Source organism: Sturnira hondurensis, unplaced genomic scaffold, assembly GCF_014824575.4.
Source record: "Sturnira hondurensis isolate 20B ecotype Veracruz unplaced genomic scaffold, ASM1482457v3 Scaffold0021354, whole genome shotgun sequence".
Lineage (NCBI taxonomy): Eukaryota > Metazoa > Chordata > Mammalia > Chiroptera > Phyllostomidae > Sturnira > Sturnira hondurensis.
This window is the reverse complement of record NW_028093985.1, coordinates 1,821,643-1,848,393: the sequence shown is the minus strand read 5'-3', so window position 1 is coordinate 1,848,393 and position 26,751 is coordinate 1,821,643. Positions and strand designations below refer to the sequence as shown.

Genomic DNA, 26,751 nt, shown 5'->3' with positions numbered 1-26,751 from the left:
CTCCATCCGCTCAGCCACGTGCATTCTGAACACAATATTGCAGATCTCAGTTAGTTCAGTGTCTCCTTCCAGAAAACTTTCCCCAGCACCCCCACCCTCCATGCCAAGCTGGGTTCCCCAGCACCCCCACCCTCCATGCAAAGTTGGGCTGGGTGCCTTATTTACATTTCCTTGTACTTTGTAAATTTCTTTTTATACTTAATCCTCCTGCAAGAATATGTTTGTTTTCTTATTTTTTAGAGAGAAATATTGATGTGAAAGAAAAACATGAATTGTTTCATGTTTCCTGTATGCTCCCTCACCAGGGATTGAACCTGCAACCCCGCTATGTGCCCTGACCAGGAATCTCACCCTCAACCTTTTGGTGTATAGCACAATGCTCCAACCAACTGAGCCACCCAGCCAGGGCCACTTTGTGCATCTCTTGTTCACCAGACTTACTATATAGTATCTTGATGATCTCTGCCTACTTCCAGCTCCCTCAACTGAGAGTTCGGTATGGTCAGGAGTAAGTTTCAATCATCTTTGATTTTCTGGCACGCAGCACAAGATCTGGCAGAAGGAACACATGATGTTGGTTGAATAAACAACATCGGCATCAATGATACCTTCACCCCTCACCTTACAGGAAGGACTTATTAATTCAGCTCTGGAGTCTGGGGCAAGAAGGAACATCTTCCAACCGGCCTCTATCAAGACTGTAATCTCTAGAAACTACAGACTCATATCCCTTTCATCTTTGTCTATGGTCCCTACTGAACCCCACCTCAATATACTTACATTCTTTTTCTACAGCTGAGGAGCCAGGACACAGAAGTCTTGCTTAATCTGCAAAAGATCTCTCCCCATTCAAACTCCAATTCTTTTAAAAGAAAAGTCCCTTTATCACCCTTAAGTCTTGTCCCCCACACCTGGACTAATTAGTGGGGGACCTGCTGCAACAGGTGAAATGGGGTGTTATGAATTCTGGATGGAGGCTCTGAAAAACAGACGTGCGACAAAACGATTCATAGTTGTTTACAACATAAAGGTTGTAGATGTAAACTCCCTTACCTTTAAACTTTTAAAGTTTGGGGTCTTTAGAATTAGCTACACCTTGTGAAGTTCAAGGAGATACAGAAACAAAGATGAGCAAGAGCTGCCACTGGAATCACACAGGGGGCAGAAAAGTAAATAAGCCAAGTGAGGAGAAATACAGCATGGCATTCACTGCCCACAATTTCTCTGCAAGACTTTGTATTGGGGTTTATGGATAACAAATGTACTCTTGTAATTTTTCTTTTTTTTATTTACTGATTTTACAGAGAAGGAGGGAGAGAGAGAGAATGAAAAACATCGATGTGTTGCTCCATTTATTCATGCATTCTTGGGCTGCTCCTCGTACATGCCTTCACCAGGGATAAAACCGGCAACCCTGGTGTACCAGGACGATGCTCTAACCGGCTGAGCTACCCGGCCCGGGCTTTCATTTCTAGTAGAAATTTTGTAAGGGATTTCTATTACTCCCTAGAACACTCATGACGTACCCCAAGATCACCGAGTGTACTCTCAACAAACCCCACTGGCCACCACCCCTACACAGGTCCTCTGCCCAGTCACACTTGTGTAACCAGCATCTGCTTTGCCAGTCACTTCGGCACCGTTGAAATGAGCTACTAAAGTGGCTTTGATGACAAATACAACAAAAAGTTCTTAAAATGTTCCTCAGTAAAAAGGACTGCATTCCTCTTTCATATAATACAAGCTGTCTTAAGTGTGTAAGAGAAGAATGGGAATGGTATTCCAGACAGCCTTGAACACACCACGGTCTGACTTTCACCTTTGATACTGACTGCGTGACAAATTGTATCAACCGCAATAAGTAAACATCACACCACAAGATTAAAGCCCGAAGTGGGAAAGTACCATTAATCACACCAAACACATATTTGCTTTTCTGTTGGCATCAAAATCTGTGTCTCCGTGATTGAAAATTGCTTCTCTGTAAGTTAAACACACCTCACGGTGCACCGCTGATCCAAATCTGCCTACTTGGCAACGTAAGAGGGGAACTATCTTTCACCCATTGTGTGGACACGTTATTCTTCAACCAAAATGATCGACTTCAATTAAAGTGTACTCTGTCCTCCCCCGTAAATGTTGCCAAACCCAGCACGTTACATTTGAACAAGAAAAAAGGATAATCCATGTTTGTCCACTGGATTGGATAAAAGCATACGGCTTTGGTGGAGAGGAGTGTGGGCGAACGATATTTGGGAATCTGAAAAAAGGCTCAGATAGTCACCCCAATATAAAATACATTCACTCACATTCACCAAATTGTGAATTTACTTTTCAGGAAGCTCTTAGTCACCCCAAACCCCATTCATGGTCCAGGTTAAGAACCTACGCATTCAAATAAAAACTTTATAAGGTACAGAAATAAAATCACATGCATTCCTTGGTAGCAATAGCTCATGTAAGTGGAGCAACCACTTAATCCTCATTAGTAAAATAATGTGTCTTTTTGTTAAACTAACATATTACCTAAGACTTAAAACTATATATATATTTAATCTTCACTGGAGGATATGTTTATTGATTTGAGAGAGAGAGTAAGGGGAAGAGAGAGAGGGAGGGAAAGGAACAGTGATCCGCTGCCACCCATCACAACCTAGGCATGTGCCCTGATGAGGGATCGATCCTGCAACCTTTTATTTTGGGGGGGGGGGGTGTATGAGATGACACTCCAACCAACTGAGCAACCCAGTCAGGGTGACTTAAAATAATACTGTATTTTGAAGTAGGAGTTAATAATAAATGAGTTTTTAGAAAGTGTTGCAGATTCTTTCCCTACTGGTCCCTCACAAAGGGCTCATCCATAAGTATTTGCAAACCACCTATTTTATAAGGAGTTGGTTTAAAATAGGAACTCATACAACTCAACAACAAAAAAGTAAATGAAGCAATTAAAAATGCACAGCCAGGGCCCTGGCTGGTGTAGCTCAGTGGACTGAGCACAGGCCTGCGAACCAGAGTATCGCAGTTCGATTCCCAGTCAGGGCACATGCCTGGGTTGCAGGCTGGTTCCCTGCAGGCCAACTCCCAGCAGGGAACGCACAAAAGGCAACCATACATTGATGTTTCTCTCCCTCTCTCCTTCCCCTCTAAAGATACATAAATAAATAAAATTTTTAAAAAAATGCACAGCCAACCTGAACAGACATATTTCCAGAGAAGATATACAAATGGCTAGCAAGTATATGGAAGGGATTCAACACCACTAATCGGGAAAATGCAAATGAAAACCACAATTAGTGGGTGAAACTTTAAGCCAAAACAGGATATTTGCATCATCTCAAAGTATCTTCCCTAAAATTTCTCAATTACAGAGAGAAAAGCAGTAAGTTACAGGTGGAGAGACCTGGTTTACAATGCCTTAACTGAGAGTTCAAAGTGGACATAACCAGTAATAAGACATATTGACACCGTGTACACCTGGTGTGAGACACAGAGAAACACTGATTGGTTGCCTCCTGTACGCACCCTGATTGGGGACTGAACCCACAATCTGATACATGGGGACAACGCTCCAGCCAGCTAAGCCACCTGGCCCAGGCAACCGACAGGTGTTTCTGATGCCATGAAGCCTTCAAATCCTTAACTCTTTACTGATACTGACACAATAGATTGGGGGAAGAAGGGGACAGAAATACACATTTTACAAACTAATCCACATTACCTTTCTTGAGATGGGAACACACCCACACAAAGCGGAAAACCTCCACGTCTTCCGTGGAGAGCACACTCACCTATTCAGAGGTCTTCCTCGGGGATGTATCATTCCTACAGTGTATGCCTGAAATCGTTTTCTTATTAGTTGAAGACTTTAATTGGCATTCATGAGTAAATAGAGTGTCTAGTTGGATTTTGTGTGGAACAGGAGTGTATTAATCAGGGTAGGCTAGATTATGCTGTGCTCACAAGGAATCTCCAAACCTCAGTAGCTTAGGGTATCAAAGGTTTACTTCTTTCCCCTACGTCCACTGTCTCTTCCCCAAGCCATCTTCCTCCCAGGATGAGGTGAACAAAGCAGCTTATCTGGCATATTGGTCATCATGGTGAGAGAAGAGAGATTTGGTGAACCATGAACAGGATTTTGAAACTTCTGCTTGTAAGTGGCACAGTGTCAATTCTGCCCTTGTTTTATAGGCCAAGGACCAGGTGGGGATACAACACCCTACCACCAGGGGGAGTGTCGCGAGTCCTGCAGGCAAGCCAGAGTCTGGTGGAGAACTCTGAGCTGTCCCGAGGAGGGTCAACGGATACTTTGAACAATAGCACAACCTACCAGAAAGACGTGTGTCAAGTCAATACTTACGTGTTGCTAGCTTCAGAAAATAAAGTTTAAAATGTTCTCCAAGTTCTAGATCAGTTTACAGGCATTAGAATTTTCTAATCCTTGAGAGTGTGAAAGCATTCGCCACTAAAACATTGGAGTCCAGAACTGCTCGGATTACCTTCTCAATTTCCCCCTGGTCAGTGATCTGTTTCAGTTTTCTGTCTCTTTGGGACCTATTTTGTTCATTTATATTCTAAAGAAAAGCATCCATATAACCTAGCTTTTTAAATATATTTGTATAAAGTTTTGTTATATACTCTTAGTTTATTTAAGTAGCTCATTCTTTTCCCAACTTTATCGAGCTATAATTGAAAAATACAAATTGTATATATTTGAAGTACACAACATGATTTAATGTACATACACAATGAAATTACTACAACAATCAAAAATTAATGCATCCATCATTTCAGTTACCACCTTGTTTCTAATTGTTTAATTTGTATTAACTTTACACAATATAGAAATATGTATAACCCAGAACTGTGAAAACTAAGTAAGTTCATGTATGTATACTGGTGAGAACACGGGGTCTGTCAGGAAAAAGTACAGCCATTGTTAATATAACAAGAATGGTTTGTGTGACATTGATGTAACCTGGCAGCCAAGGAGAGTGGACTGGAATGCATGTGTGTGACCAATGACGACTTCGCTGTACTAGTCAGTGGAGGGGGCGCTCCATTGTGTGAGCATGTGTACTATGTGGCCATCACATTCAAAATGACTGAGCAAGGAGAACAATTAATCTACATCAAATTTTGCATTAAGCTTGAACATTCCTCCATGGAAACTATTTGGATGATTCAGAAGGCATCTGGGGATGATGCAATAAATGCAGCACAAATAAAAGTGTGGCACGAATGCTCCAAAGATGGTTGAGAACCTGTTGGAAGGTCTGCAACAAGCAGAACACCTGGGAATGTTGAACATGTACAGGCTGCGATCAACAAAAATTGATGACTGGCAGTGAAAGAACTAGAAGCTGATCTGGGGAGTCCAAAAACTAGTGTCTGAGATTTTGACACAGAATATTAGCATGAAACATATTGTGGCAAAATTTGTTCCCTGGCTTCTGCTACCAGCACAGAAGGAACATCGTGCTACAGTTGCTAATGATGCTACAAGAACTGTGCGAGGTCCCAAGGTGCCTACTTTGAAGGGGACTGAGGTGTCATTTTCCTGTGTACATGTTTCTTGCATCTTCTTCAATAAATGTCTCTTTATTACATAGCTGGAGACTTTCTGGACAGAACTCATAGTGCCTTGGTAAGCATATTATCAGATTTGGCCGCCATTACTATTGCCTATAATTTTCCAGTTTTGATCACCCTTACGGTTAAAGCAGAATTCTACATGGTCCTGTTTACAAGTTGACCATAGAGTTTCTTATCACTAATAATGTACTGACTTATACTATCTTAAATGACTTGTACTCACAAGTAAATAAAACTGCTAGGTTATGTTTAATGATCTTATGGTAGAAAGCCATGTGTATAAGCTCCTGGAATTCTCTTAGACATGATAGAATAAGTAATGCTGTAATAAGTAGAATAAGGAATTATAGACTAATAAGAATTGCTTATTATAAAATAAGTAATTGTAGAATAAGTAATAGAATTATAGAATACTTCTATTCTATAGAATAAGTAATTATAGAATAGAATAAGAATTATACATTAGCCCTGGCTGGTGTAGCTCAGTGGATTGAGTGCGGGCCTGCAAACCACACAATCGTGGTTCAATTCCCAGTCAGGGCACATGCCTGGGTTGCAGGCCAGTTCCCAGCAGGGGACTCACGAGAGGCAACCATACACTGATATTTCTCTCCTTCTCTCCTTTCCTTCCCCTCTAAAGATAAATAAAAAATTTTTTAAAAAAGAATTATACATTACACATTATAGAATAAGTAATAAGTAATTCATATATGCTGTCAATACATCTTACTGAAATTATTTTTTCTCCCTCACCTGTGTTACTATCTAAATCTTTTCCCAGTAGACAGTAAGAATGGGTTGGGCAGGTGAGCCTCAAAATCTTTTATCCTGAAGTGGACAATAAAAGACAAAAAACTGACCACGGGTTTTTGTTTGTTTCCTGTGAATAAACTGCTTCTGATGCAGAGCTCATTTTTTCTCTTCACTGAGAGTACTTATATAATGTCTGTCAATTATAATATCTCAATTTTTAAAAAAACCTTGAAGAAAGTAATACTTCTTACCAGTCCAATGTTTTATAGTAACATTGACAGAAAATTGGCAACTCTCACTAACACAGTTCATATTTTTAACCTTTTGGTCAAAAAAGTCAGTCATCGCAGTCTGAGATAATATAGTTAACTTGAGTAAAGGAAAGTCAGCGTTAATAAATACGCTTGAAGACAATTCCGTTTGTAATTTCTACTACAACACTAATGATTCACAGGAACTAACACCTTACTTTTATAAATAAGTAGTTAACATCTTATTTGTCTGTGTTGTACAAATACCATTTGCTTTCACAATGCTTGTGAACAGCCAGTCCATTTCAAGTCACTTACACCCCTCGTTTTACAGTTTATTAATTTATTTAGAAAACATCCTCTACAAGAGTATAAGCCTCCAACTCAACCCCTACCTAAGTGATCCGAAAGTGACGTTAATAATCAGGGAAGCTCAGAGAAAGCTCCACACTGGTGCGGGACAAGTAGACTTTCCATAATCACAAACGTGCAAAAAGCACAGTAAGGTAGGTAAGACACCGTTTGTGTTTCTCTGCAATTCCTCTCATAGCAATCCTGCAAGAGGCGATATTGGCCCATTTGACAGACAGGGACGCTGAGCCTCGGAGATGCCTGGACTTGCCTGGGATCATAAAGCTCACGTTCTTTCCATTATCCTACATTGTTGAAAAGTTTAATCCTTAATTCAAAGAGGACCTTGGTTAGATTTATTTCCATATTTCTAGTTAGTATCTATTAATTACAGATGGCTTTTGAACCCACTCTACCAACGTAGCAATAACTGAATACCTTGGTTGTTTTCTGAGAGAACTAACCTTACTCCTTAAGAAAAACAACCTGATGGACAGGACTGTGGAAAAACAGGTTTACCTGGATTTTTGAAGTAATACCGCCGCCTCGTGGACAAATGGTGAAATAAGGTAAGTTGCCCTAATGCAGGGTTTTTGTTTCGTTTGAGTAAAATTCTCAGTGGGTGTTAAGGAACGCTTCCAGAAACACTAAAACTCTCAGAAAAACAGTAACATATTTTCGGGTCATACAAAAATAACCAAACTGCTGTTCTCACGCAAACTGCCAAGCTACATCCGACAAGCATTTGTTCATTCTGGTCATTCAGTATGTATTTACTAAGCACCAGTTTTGAATTGTGACAAAAATCCGAAGATGAATAAGGGCATATTCCATGTTCCTAGAAAATAAGATGCTATTCCGGTAGCATCTTATGGTTAAGTGGTTAAAGATGTGCACCCTCAGGCCAGTCTGCCCGAGTTCAAATCCCAGGTCTGCCACTAACCTGCTGCATGACTTTGGACAAGCCACCTGAACTCTGTCACTTCAGTGCCACCATGTGCAGAGGGAGTAACAGTAGCCTCGCCCCATAACCACGAAGCATCCTGTGGACTACCGAGTACCCTGTCTGAGGTCTCCCAGGGAGACATCCTGGATGCGACACCGCCGCGGGGAGTCTCCAGCGGAAGGGCGGACAGCGCTTCCTCAGATGAAGACCAGCAGCAGGGACGAGACATGACTGAACAGACATCGGGGTGGGAAACTGGAAACAAAGACTCGATCTCTAGGATCAGAATTCATACTCATTTATCCCAGTAAACACTCCTCGAAATGCACAAAAGTTTATGTGAAAGCATGCTCAGCATAGAATTGCTTGAGTGTAAAATATAACTATCGGACCGCCCAGGGATAGGAAACTGGTTAAACTGACTTCAGCACATCTGTACAGTGACGGAGGAGGCCAGCCTAGGAAAGAATGAGGCGGAGCTGCATGCACTAACGCGGAGCAGAATGACGCGGAGCCGTGTGCACTAATAGGGAGCAGAATGAGGCGCAGCTGTGTGCACTGATAGGGAGCAGAATGAGGCGGAGCTGTGTGCACTAATGCGGAGCGATCTCTAATACACAATGAAGAGGAAAACTGACAGGCAGCAGCAGCACCTACCCACAGCAGCCCTCAGTGCGGTTTGTTGAAGGGAGCAAGCATTTTCAGCCCCAGCAGGCAGACCACTGGGATGAGGAGGCACTCCAGTCCGGGGAGACGGGAGCGAACTGACGACTGCAGTTAACACGGCGTTAAATGAGAATACCACCCCTGAATGGCTGTAGTGAGAATCAGATAACATACAGGAAACCCTTGTCACGTTACACACTTGGTGGCAACTCATTTTAGGTAATTTCAACTTCTGATTTTTATTAGGATACATACTTATGAAGTCCAATTTTTAAAAACGCTTTTAAATATAAAATTTATATAAATTAACCCTTCTCACCATGACCAGTTTATGAGCTTGACTAATCTCATGCTACAGAGTAAGCAAACTCCTGGCTCCATACGAACCACTGTGCTGCGTGGCTGCTTAAGCCAATTCATGAAAGGGAACCTAGACCCCTTGTTGAGCACACTCCCTTACCAGAACACAGATTTTTTCTACCTTAAAAAAAATTTGAAGTCACAAATCTAAAATTTTAAGAGGACATTCCCATCACAAAAACTTCCTTTAACTAAAGGTTCTTCTAGCCCAAGGTGTATTTCCTTACAGATAATTAACTACTTGGGGTGGGACAGGAACTGGGGGACAGTGGAAGAGGTAGCAAGTGTGGAAACAGCCAGTGACTGTCCAACAGGAATTGATACATCTCAGAAAACCAAGAGAGAAATAAGAAGCTTCTTATTAAAGGATGATTTATACTGAACCTTTCAAAAAATACAGCTTTTTTTCCAAAGCCAGCTACTCAGGCTTGGGGTTCAGAAACACAAGATGATTGTGTAAAGAAAAAAAAATCTAAATACAGACCAGAGAAAACGGTTTCCAGAGAGGCAGGCAGCTACAACACAGGTTCCAAACATATGTGGAAAAGGCTGACGGACTATTTAGTACAAGACAAACGGCAAATTTTCACTTGTAGAAAGACTGCCTATTAAAGGGAAGGACCAAAAAAATGGTGTCCAATGAGGTCTATTTGTAGACCTTCTTCTAATAAGGGCAGTCAAGATGAAAGAAATAACAGAAGTAAAAAGAAAACCTGGGTGGCTAGCAGTTGTTAAGTATCAATTCTGCCTCATCATTCTCTCTGAACCCATCTAACTGGCATCAGTTATTCAGATGGGGCCATGATCTGCCACACATGAAACAGTCACAGACCCATTACCAGCTGAAGCAGAACATGGGACCTAAGATAGGGGGTGATGTCCAGGAGGGGGGCGGTGAGGTCGGCTGTTGCCCGGAAATCCCAAGGGCGCTGATTAAAGAATTCATGTTTCCAGTTTTGTTGTTTTCTACCCCACAGAATAGGATTGAAAAATAAAGGCCTGTTCCCTCGGCCGGATTCCCAGTCGAATCCCTCTCCCCAGTCCTAAATGCCTACCCAGATGCTGACAGAGAACTCGGCTGTATTAAAACTGGTATCAACTTGTCCAAGGTGGACAGGCACTATAACCAAGGCAACTGAGATCGTCTAGCCAGAAATGCCTGAAATATTCAAACTATGACACGGGAAACCATGTCATGAAACAGGTACTCATTTTCCAATCTTAGTTATTCCAGTCTCTTCCAAAGATGCTTCTGTAAGTAGTTTTTGTTTTTTTTTTATGTGTCAAGGAGACTCTCTTCCCCGCAGTTAATGGAATCAACTCTATCTCAATAGTACATCTCATGCATCTTGCGAAGCAGGCACTATGCCTCTACTTTCTTGTTCTCTAGAAGCTCGTCAGGCGTTCGCTGCAACGCAGAAGTGCTTTCTTTCCTCATCATGGTAGCAAAAAGCATATCCATCATCCCCAAGGTTTCCAGCAGTTCTTTTTGGTAATCAATCTCTTTCTCTACAAGCCCTTGAAGTAACAAAAACTTTTTATCAACTACAGGTGACTGGCCAATCACAGGCAGATAGATGTCTAGAAACAGAGAGAGAAACCACATTAACTAGAAATATCTTTGTGAATAATATATGAGCAGCAATATTTAGAAAAAGCGTAAAACTATTAAATATAAAGACATTGAAAAATCTGTACTTATTTTATGTACAATAAATCTGTACAATTTATGATTTACAGAAAGTAAATTCATTAAGTGTGTTTCAAAAAGAAGTAATTACAAAAAGTACAGCACAAAAGCTCTGACTTATTTTCATTTTCCCATTAGAAAATTGTCATGGTCACTGTAAATGCTCAAGAAAAAAGTTTTTTAATTACAGTAACCCAAGTCGGCGCAATTCAAGGTCAAACCACTGTAGACATTTTACTCCAATTTAAAATGTACTGATAGTTTTTTTTCTCCATAAAAATCTTCACTGAATAACTGATAAAAACAAGATATTTTGAGTTCCAAATTTAATTTCATATTCTGATATCCCACTTTTGCAAGCACGCTAGGATTTTTTTAGTTTTAACAACTACTTACCAATAATTATTTCAGCAGCATTGATCAAAACAGAAGCAAATCTTGGCTGGGAGAGATTCCTACAAAGCAAAAACTGTTTATTGAAACTTGCCAGCTTTTAAAAAAAATCATAAAATAGATTTACTGACTTGTTCTGTTAATTCTCTACGAAGACCAAATTAAAAATGAATGTCTCGCCCTGGCTGGTGTGGCTCAGTGGACAGAGCGCCAGCCTACAAACCAAGAGATCGCTGGTTCGATTCCCAGTCAGAGCACATGCCTGGGCTGCAGGCCAGGTTCCCAGTTCGGGGCGCAGGGGAGGCAACCAGTCAATGCTTCTCTCACACATCAGTGTTCCTCTCCCTGTCTCTCCCTCCCTCCCCTCTCTCTAATAAAAACGAATACAGAAAATCTTTAGAAAAATAAAAGTGAATGCCTCTCATTTGAGAGAAAAAAATTTAGATGCAAAAATACATGTGTTTCATAGACGTAAAACATACCTTATCAAAAAATTAAGAACACGACTGATTTCTTTCTCGTCTCGTCCTGCAAGGGCATTTGCCAGGACTCCTCTTCGATTTAGCTCCTTTATGATGGAAACTGTAATCTCAGGCGTCTTTATTGTACAGCTGGGCTAGAAAGTTTTCAGAGTCAACATGAGCAGACAAGACAACATAAGAAAAATTGCAGACTTGGAACTTGTTAACAATTGCCATATTTAAATGTTTTTATTTTCAGTTTTGAGTCATGGCAGTATACAAGGTTAATAATAAAATGATTGTTTTAAAAATATGCTCCCTGTAGGTACACCAACTGTAATTAATTAATCAGTTGTTGAATAGGGAGGCTGTAACGAACCCTGGAGGTTCACCAACTGTAGTAACTGATGAACCGTTAATGGGGAAGGCTATGCATGCTGAGGGGCCCGGGATACAGGGAATGGCTCTGTACCTCCCCCTCAATTTGGCTGTGAAGCTAAAACTGCTCTAAAAAATAAAGTCTTCATTAAAAAAATATATTTTACACACACACACTCCTCTCACCTCCAGAACTCTGTCGAGGGCTTTGGAGACCCGGAAGTTTTTCAGATCCCTGTCATACAATTCTAAGTGTTTTTTTGATGGCCTGTTGATCAAAATGTCATCCTGCAATGAAAAGTAAATGTAAAGAGCCCTGGCTGGTGTAGCTCAGTGGATTGATCGCAGTTCGATTCCCAGTCAGGGCACATGCCTGAGTTGCAGGCAGGTTCCCTGAAGGCCAACTACCAGCAGGGGACACACAAAAGGCAACCATACATTGATGTTTCTCTCCGTCTCTCCTTCCCCTCTAAAGATAAATAAATAAATAAAATATTTTTTAAAAAAAAAGAAAAGTAAATGTAAAGAGAAAAATCAACACCTGTACAGAATTCCATTCAAAATAAACTTTTTCACTTTTTCACCCTGACCAAGCAGCTCAGCCGGTTAAAGCGTTGTCCCAATACCCCATGATGGTGGTTTCAGTTGCTGGTCAGGTCACATACAAGAACCAGCTGGTGAATAAGGGGAACAGCAAATTGATGGTTTTCTCTGTCTCTATAAATCAATTTAAACATTTTTTGGAATAAATAAAAAATAAACTTTTTCATAGTGGTATTTTTTATGCCAAGTGCCCCTACACTATTCATGAATGATGCTCATACGCCTATAATATAGGTAAAATGGAAATGGAATAATCTGTCACATCAATGTGTTCTTACTCTCCTATTATTTAACTTACAACACACACAGTAACTCAATTCTGGGGAAACATTACTGATTTCAAACCTCCTCACATGGCAGGAAACGGCAATCAGTAGAAAGAGAAAACAAGACTCAGAGAAACTGCAATCTAGTCGTTTCATTACGGTTACCAGTAATGAAACTCTGGCTACATCACAACTTCTTTATGTGTCTCTCCATCTTCTCAGATGCCAAGTGGGGGTATTATCGACTTTGCTACTCTTCAGGGTTGTTTAGAAGAAATTGCTGTGTGAAAGACATTGCTTTGAATACAGTAAACTGCTATAACATTGTTATGACTGAGGGTGGTAACTGAAGTAGTTCTTACTCTCCATTCCTCATTAGTAATGCCCCCAACCTAGCAACCTGGGGATAAATCCAACGTAGAAAAAACAAAATAAAGCTCAATGCCATATAAACTACACTTTCCAGTAGTATGCAGGGGAAAAGTTGGCCACTCTCCCAAATTTCAAACAAAAAAAAAATAGAGAAGAAATACATAAATACCCTTTGCTTCATGTAATTTTTTCCTTTAATAAAAGTTCGGTACGCAGGCCTTCTTCTCCTGGGGAGAGAATCCTTCTTGGGCTCAGATTTCCGATGTTTAACACTCAGTATCCCGTTGGTCATTCCCACAACTATCGTTTCGTCTTCATGCTAATAGCAATTAGAAAAACGAGTTAGTCTATTCCTAACGCATCCCACCTTTCTTCAAAATACCATTTATAAGGCGTTCACTGCTCACCAATACTTTCACCAAGAGCCACACTCAGATACAGATGCTGCGTAACAGTGATGCACGCAGACAGTTAGAGCCACATCATTTTCTCCTCTGGGACACTATTATACTGACAAAATGCACACCTCCTACAAATTATCACGGCAGTTTGTATTATATTACAGACTTAATGACATCTTAGAAAATCCGAAAATATTTTTTTCTGCATCCTTTTACTAGAAAGAAGGATTATGTAGTGACAATTTTCTACAGACCTGCCAAGAAAATACTTGGCTTTCCACTCCCAGTTTAGATTTCTATCTAATGTATTCAGATGTCCTCTTCCTCAACAGCTCATGAAACCTGGCAGTGGACATTCCAGAAAGAGCAGTCAACAAAAAGGAGATATTTCATCTTGTTGCCCCCTTTCCTCCTGGTTTCTGTTTTTTGGGGTTGTTTTTTTTTGTTCAGAAAGTTAAATTTCACTTTGGAAAGTCTTTAACCCTTGAGTTCAATGTTTTGAAGAGAATGTATCAGTGCCCCAGGTCCTGCCCTTAGTGTTAACAGCGGCTACAGCACTGCCCTTGTTTGAAGCTGTTTGGACGTGGGACCTAAACCTGAATGCACGCTCGGTTACTGGGACAAGTCCTATGTTGTAGTAATTGTCTTCATTCAATTCTCTAAGGGGGCAAGGAGAAAGTAAGACTTATTCAAATACAAAGATAAACCCTAACATTCCATTTTAGTTTCATTCAACAGGCAAGGTTAGTGAAAGCTTTAAAGGGAACTAAAAGTACTCACTGCAAGTGCAAGACTCAAAATTGAAGCTGCATAATCGAAACCGTGGACTACTTTGTAGGAAGTCGTGCTGTACACTTTCACCTTCCTAACAGAAAAGAAAGCTGTGTCACAAATCATCTTGGAAATCAGTATAAAATACAAATTTCCTTTTTTTGAAAAGTTCAATATATGAATATTAAAATTTATACAGTAAAGATAAACAATTAGTAACATTAATTATGAACTAATTTGCCTCTGAATCTTTCATTTTTTTTAAAGATTTTATTTTATTTATTTTTAGAGAGACGGGAAGGGAAGGAGAAAGAGTGGGAGAGAAACATCAGTGTGTGGTTGCCTGTCACGCGTCTCCTACTGGGAATTGGCCTACAACCCTCAGGCATGTGCCCTGACTGGGAATTGAACTGGCGACCCTTTCGTTTCCAGACCAGCACTAATCCACTGAGCTACACCAGCCAGGGCTGAATCTTTCTTTTAAAAATGACCTATTTATTAGGACTATCCACAATATCTGAATAAAGACTCTGAGTTGCCACCAGAACAACAGACAATGAACCACTGCTGCCTGAAGATGAAACCTGAGAGTAAAGAAGTGCGAATGAAAGCACACTGGAAATCTAAAGAGCAGGCTTCCTCAGCTCAGCACTACTGACACTTAGGGCCAGACGGGGGCTGCTCTGTGCGCTGTAGGGTGTCTAGCAGCAAGCTTGGCCTCTACTCACTATATGTCAGGAGCACTGTACCCCCAAGTTGTGACAACAACCAAACTGTCTCCAGATACTGCCAAATAGCCCTTGGGGGACAAAAATCACTCTGGGTTCAGAACTGCAAGTAGAGCCAATTTGTTTAGCTTTTGAGGGACACATCTAAAAATTAAGTCCCAAATTGCCTAGTAACACCATTAGAGAATCTGCTATACATTTACACAATAAATTCCTTTGTATTAGAAAAGTTTTCTGCCCTGGCTGGTGTAGCTCAGTGGATTAAGCACGGGCCTGTGAAACAAAGGGTTGCCAGTTTGATTCCCAGTCAGGACACATTCCCAGTCAAGGGTTGCAGGCCAGTTCCCAGCAGGGGACTCACGAGAGGCAACCACACACTGATGTTTCTCTCCCACTTTTTCTCCTTCCCTTCCCCTCTCTCTAAAAAGAAATAAAGAAAATATTTTTTAAAAGAAAAGTTTTCTAGCTTTAAAATATGTATACTTTTTAATAAACAGACTGAAAAACCAAGTCTCTAGTAACAGGGGGAAAACATAATGGAACTAAAACGATCAACAACAGATGAGTATAAGTGAACTCTACGGCTGTGCCAGAGTTCTAGCCACATGTGGCTCCTGAGCACCTGAAATGCGGCTAATGAAAATTAAACTCAAATTTTTTTTACTTAATTTTAATTAACTTAAATTTAAATTTTAGGGCTGAGGCAGTGTAGAAACAGCTTTCTGTTAAACACAGGTGTATTCTCTCCCACCACCATACAACGTTACTGGCATCATAGGACACATGTTACACACTCACACTGTTTCTAGTCTCCTAATTTTCACAGTGATTATATACTGCAATATTTTAGCTACACTGGATTAAATCAATTTTACCATGTTAAATTAATTTTACCTAGTTTTTTTTTACCTTTTTAATGTGGCTTCTAAAATATTTTAGATGAAATGTAGCCTGCATTATATTCCTACTGGAGAGCATTATTTCAGAACATTAACTATGGAGTACTAATACTTATTAAAATAATCGGACCGTATTAACATACAGAAATTTATATATGAAGTTTCAAATTTTAAAGAATATAAAACTATTTGAAAATATATAAATATACAACAGTGATTTTAAGAGAAACTCTAGAGTATAGATTATTTTAAAATATCAATGTTTGGCTCAATAAAATTCCTTAAGTATTTAAGTTAAAGCAATAAACTACATCAAAGAAGATAGTAAGTTTGTTATATGTAAATAAAAAGTTAACCTATTTTCAACTCAACAGATTTTTTTCCATGGAAATTATTTGACAGAATATTTATTTTACCACAAACACACATGGCAGAAATAACTCATCTCCTTAAGCAGTGACTACTTGCGTATGAAAAACGATGAGGAAGGAAAATTGAAGTGCTAACCTGTCCAGAGAACCAGAGAGTAGCCTCTGCCCAGAGCTGCTCAGGCACAAACATGTCACGGTTTTATGGTGATTCTTCAGAGACACTAGCAACTGTCCCCCTTTTAGCATGTCCCAGACTTTAACGTAACGACCTCCTATAAAAAGAAATAATCGTCAGTTTGATATTCCACCTACAGGTTAAAAATCTTAAAGATCTGAAAGGCTCTCTTCACAGCCACCCCGCAGCACAGAGGTGAAGGAGGCCCCGCAGCCAGACCGCCCAGTCTCAGCTGAGCCCGCCACTTATTTACTGCGTGTGTAAGTTTAGTAACAGCTCCACCTCACAGAACAGTGAGGGCAGGTAAGTAATTCCGAATTTGTAAAGTACATAGAACTACCTGGTAAATAAAAAGTAAAATGAAAAAAGATTTTAAGAAAATTATAGTAAGATGGGACAACTGTAACTGAACAAAAATAAAAAAGCAAAGGAAATTATAATAAGATCATTCAAAAGAGGTGTTAAAACCATGGAAATAATGTAGATTTTATTTCCTAAAAATTTTGTAAATCCCAATTAAACCGAAAAACTTCCCTTATAACTTCTTATCCTAAGAGTTGGAAGGACCCTAAAAGGCAATTTAATCCAAGGATTTAAAAGAATTTTTTTAATATACCATCTTTTCTTTTCATGAAACATTAAGCAAAAGTCCAGTAGGTAAAATAGAAAATGGGCTATGGCGGGGGGAGCAAATTTCTGAGCCACCCTGACTGGGCAACAGGGCCTCGGCCCCGGTTCACAGCCCTGCCTCCTGACACGCGGCAGCTCATGGGAGAGACCACAGTGCGAACCCACTGATCTAGCCCAACCTCTCACCTCCAAGATCTGCAGAAGTGAAGGGACTGCTCAAGGTCACTAACTCCGGACACAGTGGAGATTAGCATACAGGTACATGTGTGCTAATGAGCATACAATGTTCCTGTTCATCTTGAACTTTTCATTTCTCATAATAATAGCAAGACAAATAGATATGTCTGACAACATTATCAACTTATTTTGAAACCAAATAGGTCTGGGAAGATAGTATAAAACAAGGTAATTTCAGAATTAAGGCAAAAAAGGCTACACACAGCCATGAGGCTATAAAGTACACATACCACCTATGTATTCTTCTAAGGTCAACACATTCATTTTAACTTGACAAATGAACAGTTAATTTACTTCTTCCATTACAATTTTGAAAATGCACTATGACCAACATAACAAAAAAATAGCTCAGTTCCAAATAGATGAGAAATGTACCAAGGCCTCTTCTGACCTCACATCATCTCCTCCTCCACCACTATCAGCTACCTGCTAGGTAAGGCCATTTTAATCAAGAGTCACAGGAAAAGAGACAAGCTGGATTCTAGATCCTACAAACACTGCATTTTCAAAAGCTGCCACAGATCTCTCAGGTAGGAATAATAGCAGCTGTACAACCTGTTTGGGTTAAGGACATAAACAGGCTCTCAAATTCTGGGATTTCAGATCTGCCACTTTGCCTTAAACAAATTAGTTAAAACTTTTATTTATTTCCGAGAGAGACTTCATCAAGATGGAGGCGTAGGTGGAAACACTGTACCTTCTCCCACAACCAAGTTTGAATACAGAAAAGGTTTAGTAAACAAAGACGCAACCAAAGAACAGAAAATTGAACTGTACGGAGGTTCAACAACAACTAACGGTTCAACCAGACTGGTAAGAGGGGCAGAGCCAGCAGCAGAGCAGGGTCGGGCAGGAAAGATCCCCCAACCCAGGTGCACAGGGAGCCGGGGTAGCAGCACGGACCCAGTGAGGGTGCGGGGCAGCTGGCTGACCACGGTCACACATTTGTGCACAGATAAACCAGCAGAGGAGTGAGCAGTGAGACGGACCACGCAGGCCCCAGCAGGCAAAGTGCGCAAGGCGGGGGGCTGACTGCAGTCGCACATTCACGCGCAGTGGGAAGGACCGCACAGCCCCCAGTGGCAGGAAGCGGCTGAGGGGACCGCCATTGCTTTCCTTTGACCCCGCCCCCACATAGTGTCACAACCCAGAGACTGAGTTACCCCGCCCTGATGAACACCTAGGGCTCCACTCCTCATACGTAACAGGCACGAACAGTCCAAAATATGGCTCAGGAAGAACTCAAAGCCCCAGAGCCGATAACTCTAAGCGAAAAAGAAATAGCAAACCTCTCAGGTGCACAGTTCAAAATACTAGTGATCAGGATGCTCACAGAACTGGTTGATTATAGTCACAAATTAGAGGAACATATGAAGGCTAAACTAATTGAAATGAAAGGAGATGTCCAGGAAACCAATAGCAATGGAAAGGAAACTGGGACTCAAATCAATGGAATGGACCAGAAGGAACAACGAAACATCCAACCAGAAAAGAATGAAGAAACAAGAATTCAAAAATATGAGGAGAAGCTTAGGAACCTCCAGGACATCTTTAAATGTTCCAACATCCAAATTATAGGGGTACCAGAAGGGGAAAAGAAATAGCCATGAGTGGAAATCTTATTTGAACAAATAATAAAGGAGAACTTCCCCAGTCTGGAAAAGGAAATAGACTTCCGGGAAATCCAGGAAGCTCAGAGAGTCCCAAATAAGTTGGACCCAAGAAGGAACACACCAAGGCACATCATAATTACATTAGCCAAGAATAAAATGAAGGAGAGAATCCTAGAAGCAGCAAGAGTTAATGGGACAGTCACCTACAAAGGAGTTCCCATCAGACTGTCAGCAGATTTCTCAAAAGAGACCTTATAGGCAAGAAGGGGCTGGAAAGAAGTATTCCAAGTCATGAAATCCAAAGACTTACATCCAAGATTGCTTTATCCAGCAAAGCTTTCATTTAGAATGGAAGGACAGATAAAGTGCTTCTCAGATAAGGTCAAGTTAAGGGAGTTCATCATCACCAAGCCCTTATTATATGAAATGTTAAAGGGACTTTTCTAAGAAAAAGAAGATGAAAAATATGAACAGTGAAAGGACAGCAAACACACAGTTATTAACCACTCCTAAAACAAAAGCAAACCAAGAGGACAGCTAGATCAGGAACGGAACCATAGAAATGAAGAACACATGGAGGGTTAGCAACAGGGGAGTGGGAGGAGGAGAAGGGGGGAGAAGGTACAGAAAATAGCATAGACAGTAGGTAGAAAATAGATAGGGGGAAGGGCAAGAATAGTAGGGGAAATATAGAATCTAAAGAACTTGAGACACATGGTCATAAACTAAAGGGGAGGAATGGTGGGGGAGGGGTGTGCAGGGTGGAGGGGAATGAAGGGGAATAAAGGGGGAGGAATAGAACAACTGTAATAGTATAATCCATACAATACATTTTTTAAAAGTTTTATTTATTTCCTTAGTTGCAAAATAGGGAGCAAACTACCTGTAGGCTCATCTAGGGCATCAGAGACAATTACATGTATAATAGCAGCATCTGACATTCGGTACTCAGTAAATGATATGCTTGCCTGTCCCACTCATCAACTGTTTGCTTAAAAACCTAGATAGACCAGTCAAATGTACACTGATAAATTATGAAAAGTGACTGGTAAAGTATCGGATTCAAAACCAACAGTACTGGCGAAAGAAATTGTTAAAAGAAATACCTGCTGATACCAGAAGACCGCCAGAAGGAAAAAGCAGGACACTCTCCACTGGCTGCCCGTGCTCGACAGAGAACACACTCTTGTTTGTTCGCGTATCAAACATCTTCACAGTATGATCATAGGACCCTAAATGTCAATTTTTGCATTAGATGAGTTTCACTACTCAAAAACAAAAGCTGTATGTGTGTGTGCCTGTAGGGGTATCCAAACATAAATTTTAAAAGAAAAGCTCACATGAAATTGTTAAAAGACACATGTAAATTCATAAAGACAGAGCACTTCCAAACTTTGGTACCACTGTCTCTTCCTGAGGAAGCACAACACTATCTCACACAGAATCTTAAACTAGCCCCGTCTCTGGCTTCTGTCGCCACTGAATCACCTGGGAATCTTCCTCAGGCACCCGCCAAGACCGAACTGCATGGTCTTTGTTTCTTGGCTGCTGGGGGCTCGGAAGTCCGAGTACTAAACCCATTACAGTCTGACTGTCTGATATAAGTTTTACAAGGCTGCCTGATGTTTCCACATACATGTAGAGCACAATATGATCACCAAAAGAAGAAAAAGACATTAAAACAAATGGAAACCCAGAAACATATTTCCTTATAAAAATATTTAAAACTCCTCTATCTCAAAAGAGTCCCAAAGCATTATCAAAGTCCAGCACAGTGCATTTATCAACTTCAGGGGGGAAAGTTCACCAACCTGTTACAAAGAGATCTGGATTCAGCTTGCTAGCACATCCACACCTCACATAATCAGAATGTTCTCTGAATGTCAGAATTTCCTTGGAGTTTGGAATATCCCATAATTTAACTGTATAATCATCAGCCCCAGAGACCACATGGTATTTGTCAGCTGTAAAATCCACTGTGTGAACTGCTCTGAAAGATCAAGAATCCGTATATTAAAAAACAGGAAAATTATATTCCTGGCACCTTCTCTCATAAAACACTTCTTTTCCCCAAATGACCAAAAGGGGGGAAAAAAGAAGCAGTTCAGTTTCAAACAGTAACTGCAGGGTGAAATCATGAGAGAAAACGAAAACCTTTAAAACAGGTGTTTGTCCTCAAGATAATTTAAAATTTTAAATACCGATGCATATGAACTTAGTAAGAATAGAAAACAATAGCCTTAAAATTTTCTGTTAAGAATTCTACTTAGCTGCTCAATGAGAGTAAATATTCTAAATGTTGTTACAAAGGTACTCTAATTTTAAAAATTTCAAAATGGGTAGTTTTTAAAAAAATTCTAAGAAGGGGTGCCACTAAGCAGGATTACATTAAGTGAATTTCTGTTATATTTTAAATGTTTCACTAATGGGGTAAGACCATCCTGCTAAAACAACATAAAAAACACTTGAGATTTTCCATCGATAGCAACTTACAATGACATTGGTAATCATGAATCAAAGAAATTGCAGGGGCAAAATACTAAATCCAAGAAGAATCCACCTTCTGACTTGACTTCATATGAGAATTTCTAATATAGTCCGGGTTTATAAAGTTCTCATTAACAGTTGTGAGGCTGCCTCTAAAGTAGTGTTTTAGTCTCCACTGGGTCACGGAAAGCACTGAAAGTTAATGGACACTACAGGGTGTCTTCGGGGACACCCATCTCCTCAAACGTCACACACAGTGCTCAGGAGTCCATGAGCACCATCAAACCAGACCTTAAGACTGAACCCAGACACAGATTCTGTCCTAGAACAACCAGGACATAAAGTACATAAAGTATACTATCTTTTCTATGTTTTTATTCAAAGCCCAGAAAACAAATAGAGCTTAAAAAACAAAACAAAAAAGGACACATAAAAACCAATTATCTATAACTACATGGTAAAAAAATTAATTAGACTTATTATGATCATGTTGCAATATATACATATATCAAATCACTATGTTGTACACCTGAAGCTATTGTAATATAATGTTGTATGTTCATTATACCTCAATTAAAAAACAAGTTTTTAAAACTGCATCTTACTTAGTATGGCCTTCAAACTGCCTGAGAGGAGCCCTCCCAGTTATATCAAAAAGCTGAACTCCACCATCTTCACTGCCGGCCACAAGCAGTCTGCCATCCTGTCTAAAAGTAGCACAATACGCTGTGTCTTTAAATCGGGAAAAGGTTTTTATGGGTTCTTGGGAATATCGGCCATAAATGTGAATCTGAAAGATAAAATACAGAGAAATCACCAGATGGCCCACAATCAGTAGCAAATATAAACTACACAAAAAAAATAAATTTAATGTTATATTTACCCTTGAAGAAGCTGTGACAGCATAATTATATGGAGGCTGCGGAGAAAAGTCTACTTTTGACACTGCACCAAACTCCTTGATCTGAATAGGAGTCTTAATAAAAAAATAACAGAGTATTAACAAAGTTACAACTAACAATCTCTATTCAAGCCCTATATAATTTTTAAGTATATATTTTTAATTTTATTTATTTTTAGAGAAAGAGGAAGGGAGGGAGAAAGAAAGGGAGAGAAACATCAATGTGTGGTTGCCTCTCCCGTGGCCCCCACTGGGGGACTTGGCCTGCAACCCAGGCATGTGCCCTGACTGGGAATCGAACAGGCAACCCTTTGGTTTGCAGCCTGCACTCAATCCACTGAGCTACACCAGCCAGGGCTCTATATAATTTCTTACTGACCATTTTTGTGTTTTTAGTAACATTTACTAAGTTTTACTTAATACAGAAGAATGAAAAAAGCAAACGGTCCAAATCCCATCACCCCATCTTCTGCCTGTCGCCATGAAAGTACACATGTATAGGGTTGGAAAGCCAAACTTCACTCTTCAGCTGGAGTTCCCTGTGATTACTACTGGGGGAAACGTCATGCCTATACCACAGACACCAGTGTATTTAATAGATGCAAAGATCACGCCATGCAGGTGGTTCTGCACCTTGCTTGTTTCTCACTTAATACTGCATCTTAGCTAACTTTTAATATAAGCAATAGATTTATCATCCGTTATAGGGCACATCCTAATTTACTTTACCAGTCCATACTAATGGACACAGGTTTTTCCAAGATTTCTAATATTATAAATAATGCTTCAATGAACATCTTTATTTATATATCTTAGCAAATTTTGGGGAGTGTATTCATTGAGTAAGTTCCAAGCTGTGAAATTTACAAGGCTGAAAGGTATTTTTATCATGTTAGATAATTCCAAATTGCCCTCCAGAAAGTTTGCACCAGTTTCTCTCCATCAAGTAGTAATGATCAAAATTTTTCACTTGTACCAGTAATTTTTCACAGTAACCAGCCCTGGCTGGTGTGGCTCGGTGGACTGAGCACGGGACTGTGAAGCAAATGGTCACTGGTTCAATTCCCAGTCAGAGCACATGCCCAGGTTGCAGGCCAGGTTCCCAGTAGGGGGCACATGAGAGGCAACCATACACTGATGTTTCTCTCCCACTCTTTCTCCTTCCCTTTCCCTCTCTCTAAAAACACAAACAAACAAAAAAAACCAGTAACCAAATTATTGTTTTAATTTGCATTTCTTTAATTACAAATAAAGAATATACTCACATTTATTGGCCATTGAAACTTCTTTTTCCTCTGCTCTCACATACACTAAATTTCTATTTCCACTAACCTCCGACTCCCAATCTTTTTCCATTTTCTATTTAGTTGTTAAAAAAATCAATTGTAATTCTTTATAGTCTAGAAAAATTAATTTGGCATTACTTCCTCCTTAGATTAAGGAAGGAAAGAAAACCTTGCATATGAGATTCAAATTCTAAAATCTTATTCATTTATCACTGATTAATCATCTATTCTGCACTAGGCATTTGTGTGGTTACACTGATTAAGCAACATGGACTTTTACATAAAATTCCAAGAAAATATCTGATTCCAAATTTTCTGTCCAAACTATAAGGTGTTCAGAGTGATTAATTTAGTGATTAATTTGTTTAGTGATTCTCTACTAGATTATCCAAAGTATAACACAAGCTTGGGAAATTGGCGTAAATACTTACTTACCTTGTAGTTGTTCCAATACAGTGTATCTTGGGTGATTTTTTCACCAAGTATAGGATATGTCTGAATAGCTGCAGGCTTATAGCCAGCCATAATTTCATATAATTGGGCTGTTATCCGAAAGTAAGTAGTTTGAAACTGGTATTAGAAATGATTATAGTGACTCTGCCTTATGTCTGAAAAAGAAAGGATTTTATATACCCGTTATTCATAAACCTGTATATACAGTTATGAGTTTTACTCTGTGTCCTTTCAAAAGGCTCTGTAATAACTTAGTGATCAAGAAACCATTTAATGATAACACAGAAGAAACGATCTAAAGGAAGCAGGAAGGATACAGATAGGGATATCATACTGCAATTCTAAAATTAAATTCTAAATTAAAGTGAGAGAATAGGATAAAAATTAATTAACACTTTTAACTGACATGTAATAAAGTGAAAATGTCTTTCCAGAACTGTTCAATTGCAAGAGATTCAATTTTACCAGATGAATGATTCCAGTGGTACAACTCACTACCCATTCCAGAAAGCCTGAGAACAGTAGTGCATCAAAAACACCAAAATATATAAGTGCAATATACATTAAAGGCTGTTTTGATGAAACATGGTAACCAATGGTTAAAAAGGGGGGAACTTTTCTGTTCATTCAAGTACTTACAATGTGTAGGACACTGTTCTAGGCGTTGGGATACAATGATGACCAGAAAACATGGTCTGTACCCTCACACACTCCCGTGTTTTCCATTTCAGCTGGTGACTGGACCAGCTAGGAATCTGGAATCAGCCTTGACTTGTCCTTCCTTCTCACTTATAACATCTGAAAAGGTCTGCTGGCTTTACCTCCCAAATCTGTCTAAACTTCATCATGTTCACTCCACCTAGTTCCACTGCCCTAATTCATATCTCTCATCTACGTAAACGGTGCAACATAAAGTCTCCCTAACTCCCTCATCCATCTTCCAAATAGCCATCGGGGTTACCACACTACAGTGCAAATCTGGCTTTTACTACAAAGCCCAACCATGCCCAGAAAAGAAGATCCAGGCTGCTTAACGTGGCATGGAAGGCCCTTTGTGCTCTGGTCCTTGCTTGCCTTTCTGACTTCACCTCTTGTACTCTTCAACATGCCATGCTCTTTCTTCTCTCAAGGGCTTTGCTAATTTGTCTGCTCTGCCAGGAACGACCAACTTCCTATTTATCACTTAAGGCTCAACTCAAGGATTACATCCCCCAGGAAAACTTTTCTGATCCCTACACTGGCTCAGGGCCCTGTCTTCTACTATCCTACTTTACTGCATGTTTCTGTCAATGTACATAATCACATACATGATTAAACCAAACATTTTAGAAAACATTTTATTTGGAGGATTCTTTTTTTTTAAGTGCTCAAAGACTGTGGAACAGTGTAAAGGAAGCATCATGCTGGGTTCCACAAGAAAACACAAAAGTAAAATCTTAAGTGGTGTCTATAAAATGAACATTGCTATAGAAAGGAGCTGACAAACTTTTTCTGTAAAGGGCCAGATGATAAATATTTTAGGATTTGAGGCCCACAGCCAAAGTAGAGCATATTATGTAATTACTTATAAAGTAGAAAGGAAATTTCCATTTCTTTTTACTAATGAAGCCCCCCAAATAGTTGAGTTCAATTTTTTATTTATGAATGAAAATAGGATTCTTTGGAGGAGGAGGATAATATTTCACTTGCTTCAGTTTCAAAGTTAGTGTTTCACATCATCAAATAGACGGCAAATGTTCATCTGTAAAAATCATTCCTGGTTCACTGGCTACCCCAAAACAGGCACCAGGCCAGATCTAGCCTGCAGGGCTTTGCCCCGTACTAGAGTATAGGCAAGGGAGCATATAACTTTGTCGGGAGAGAAACAGTTTAAAACTCGAGAAGGAAGAACTGAGGAGCAGTAGCAGTGGTTTCCCAGATTAAAGTGAGAAGAGCACTGGCGGGGGAGGAACACAACACAATGCAAAGGCATGGAGGCACGAAGTGTTGTGAAAATGAAAAGGAAAAAGATTATCCAGGAGAGCCTGAGAAACTGGGACTACACGGGTAATTAGGAACTACACTATAATGCAGAATATCAGATATATTCTGTAAGTATAGAGTATCGAGAAGCTCAGAAGAGATTTCAATCCTAACTGGGTGGCTCCCAGGGATACTCAAAGTGTGCATTTCAGCTGCGCTTTGAAGTCTGATATTAAAACAGTAAGATGGGCGCAAAGGCGGGGGGCAGAGGAGAAAGCATATGAAAACGAAGGAACCCCATAAAAGCATAGTCAGAAACTTGCCCACTGCCTTGCAGGGGTGAGGATTAATTCGGGGACGAATAACAGTGGACAGTGTGATCGTATGGGAGCAAAATATGGGGCAAATCGAAATGGAGGGGATCCTCACCGGCTGGCTAAGTTTAGTCCTTCTGCGGAGACTGGGAAGCCCCAGAAGAGCACGCCAGATACCAAGGAATGCCCGACATGAGTCTGGGCTACCCGCACCCGGAGCCTCCTTCACCTACCTCTGATGGGCCCAGAGGTCCATGCAGACACCGGGACTCCAAAGAAAATTTCTTGGATTTCGTCACACCCGTCCCGGGACTGTCCAGAATCACCCGAAGAAAACCACATGGACCCTAAAGAGAGTCGGCGAGACACAGGCAAATAGAAAGGCCAGACCGGTCGCCCAATGATGATGTAACAGCACAGTCTCTCAGTCAGGAGCTG

At 40.1% G+C, this 26,751-nt stretch overlaps 1 protein-coding gene across 2 annotated transcripts; it reads right to left on the bottom strand.

Moving 5' to 3' along the window:
• Positions 1-9,340: 9,340 nt before the first annotated feature.
• UTP15 (UTP15 small subunit processome component) lies at positions 9,341-26,746 on the bottom strand. 2 transcript variants are annotated; one of them, XM_037032125.1, is made up of 13 exons: positions 26,429-26,746; positions 24,020-24,192; positions 22,281-22,373; positions 22,003-22,187; positions 20,722-20,900; positions 20,017-20,142; positions 16,392-16,527; positions 14,267-14,351; positions 13,255-13,404; positions 12,031-12,132; positions 11,488-11,621; positions 11,009-11,067; positions 9,341-10,503 (listed from the first exon to the last, which is right to left on the bottom strand). In XM_037032125.1, exons 2-13 carry the CDS (start codon positions 24,107-24,109, stop codon positions 10,286-10,288), a joined length of 1,557 nt encoding a protein of 518 aa, XP_036888020.1. In that variant the 5' UTR covers positions 24,110-24,192; positions 26,429-26,746; the 3' UTR covers positions 9,341-10,285. The 2 variants fall into 2 exon arrangements, with proteins under 2 accessions (XP_036888020.1, XP_036888019.1); XM_037032124.1 differs by having other exon boundaries at positions 26,547-26,746.
• Between the last annotated feature and the right edge of the window lie 5 nt (positions 26,747-26,751).

Excerpts from the sequence above, each read along its gene's own strand:
- UTP15 (XM_037032125.1), bottom strand. The coding sequence starts at position 24,109 with ATGGCTGGCTATAAGCCTGCAGCTATTCAGACATATCCTATACTTGGT. Across the intron at positions 11,068-11,487 it reads GTTCTTAATTTTTTGATAAG|GAATCTCTCCCAGCCAAGAT; the intron begins GTATGTTTTACG and ends TTTGCTTTGTAG. Across the intron at positions 10,504-11,008 it reads TGCTGCTGAAATAATTATTG|ACATCTATCTGCCTGTGATT; the intron begins GTAAGTAGTTGT and ends CTCTGTTTCTAG.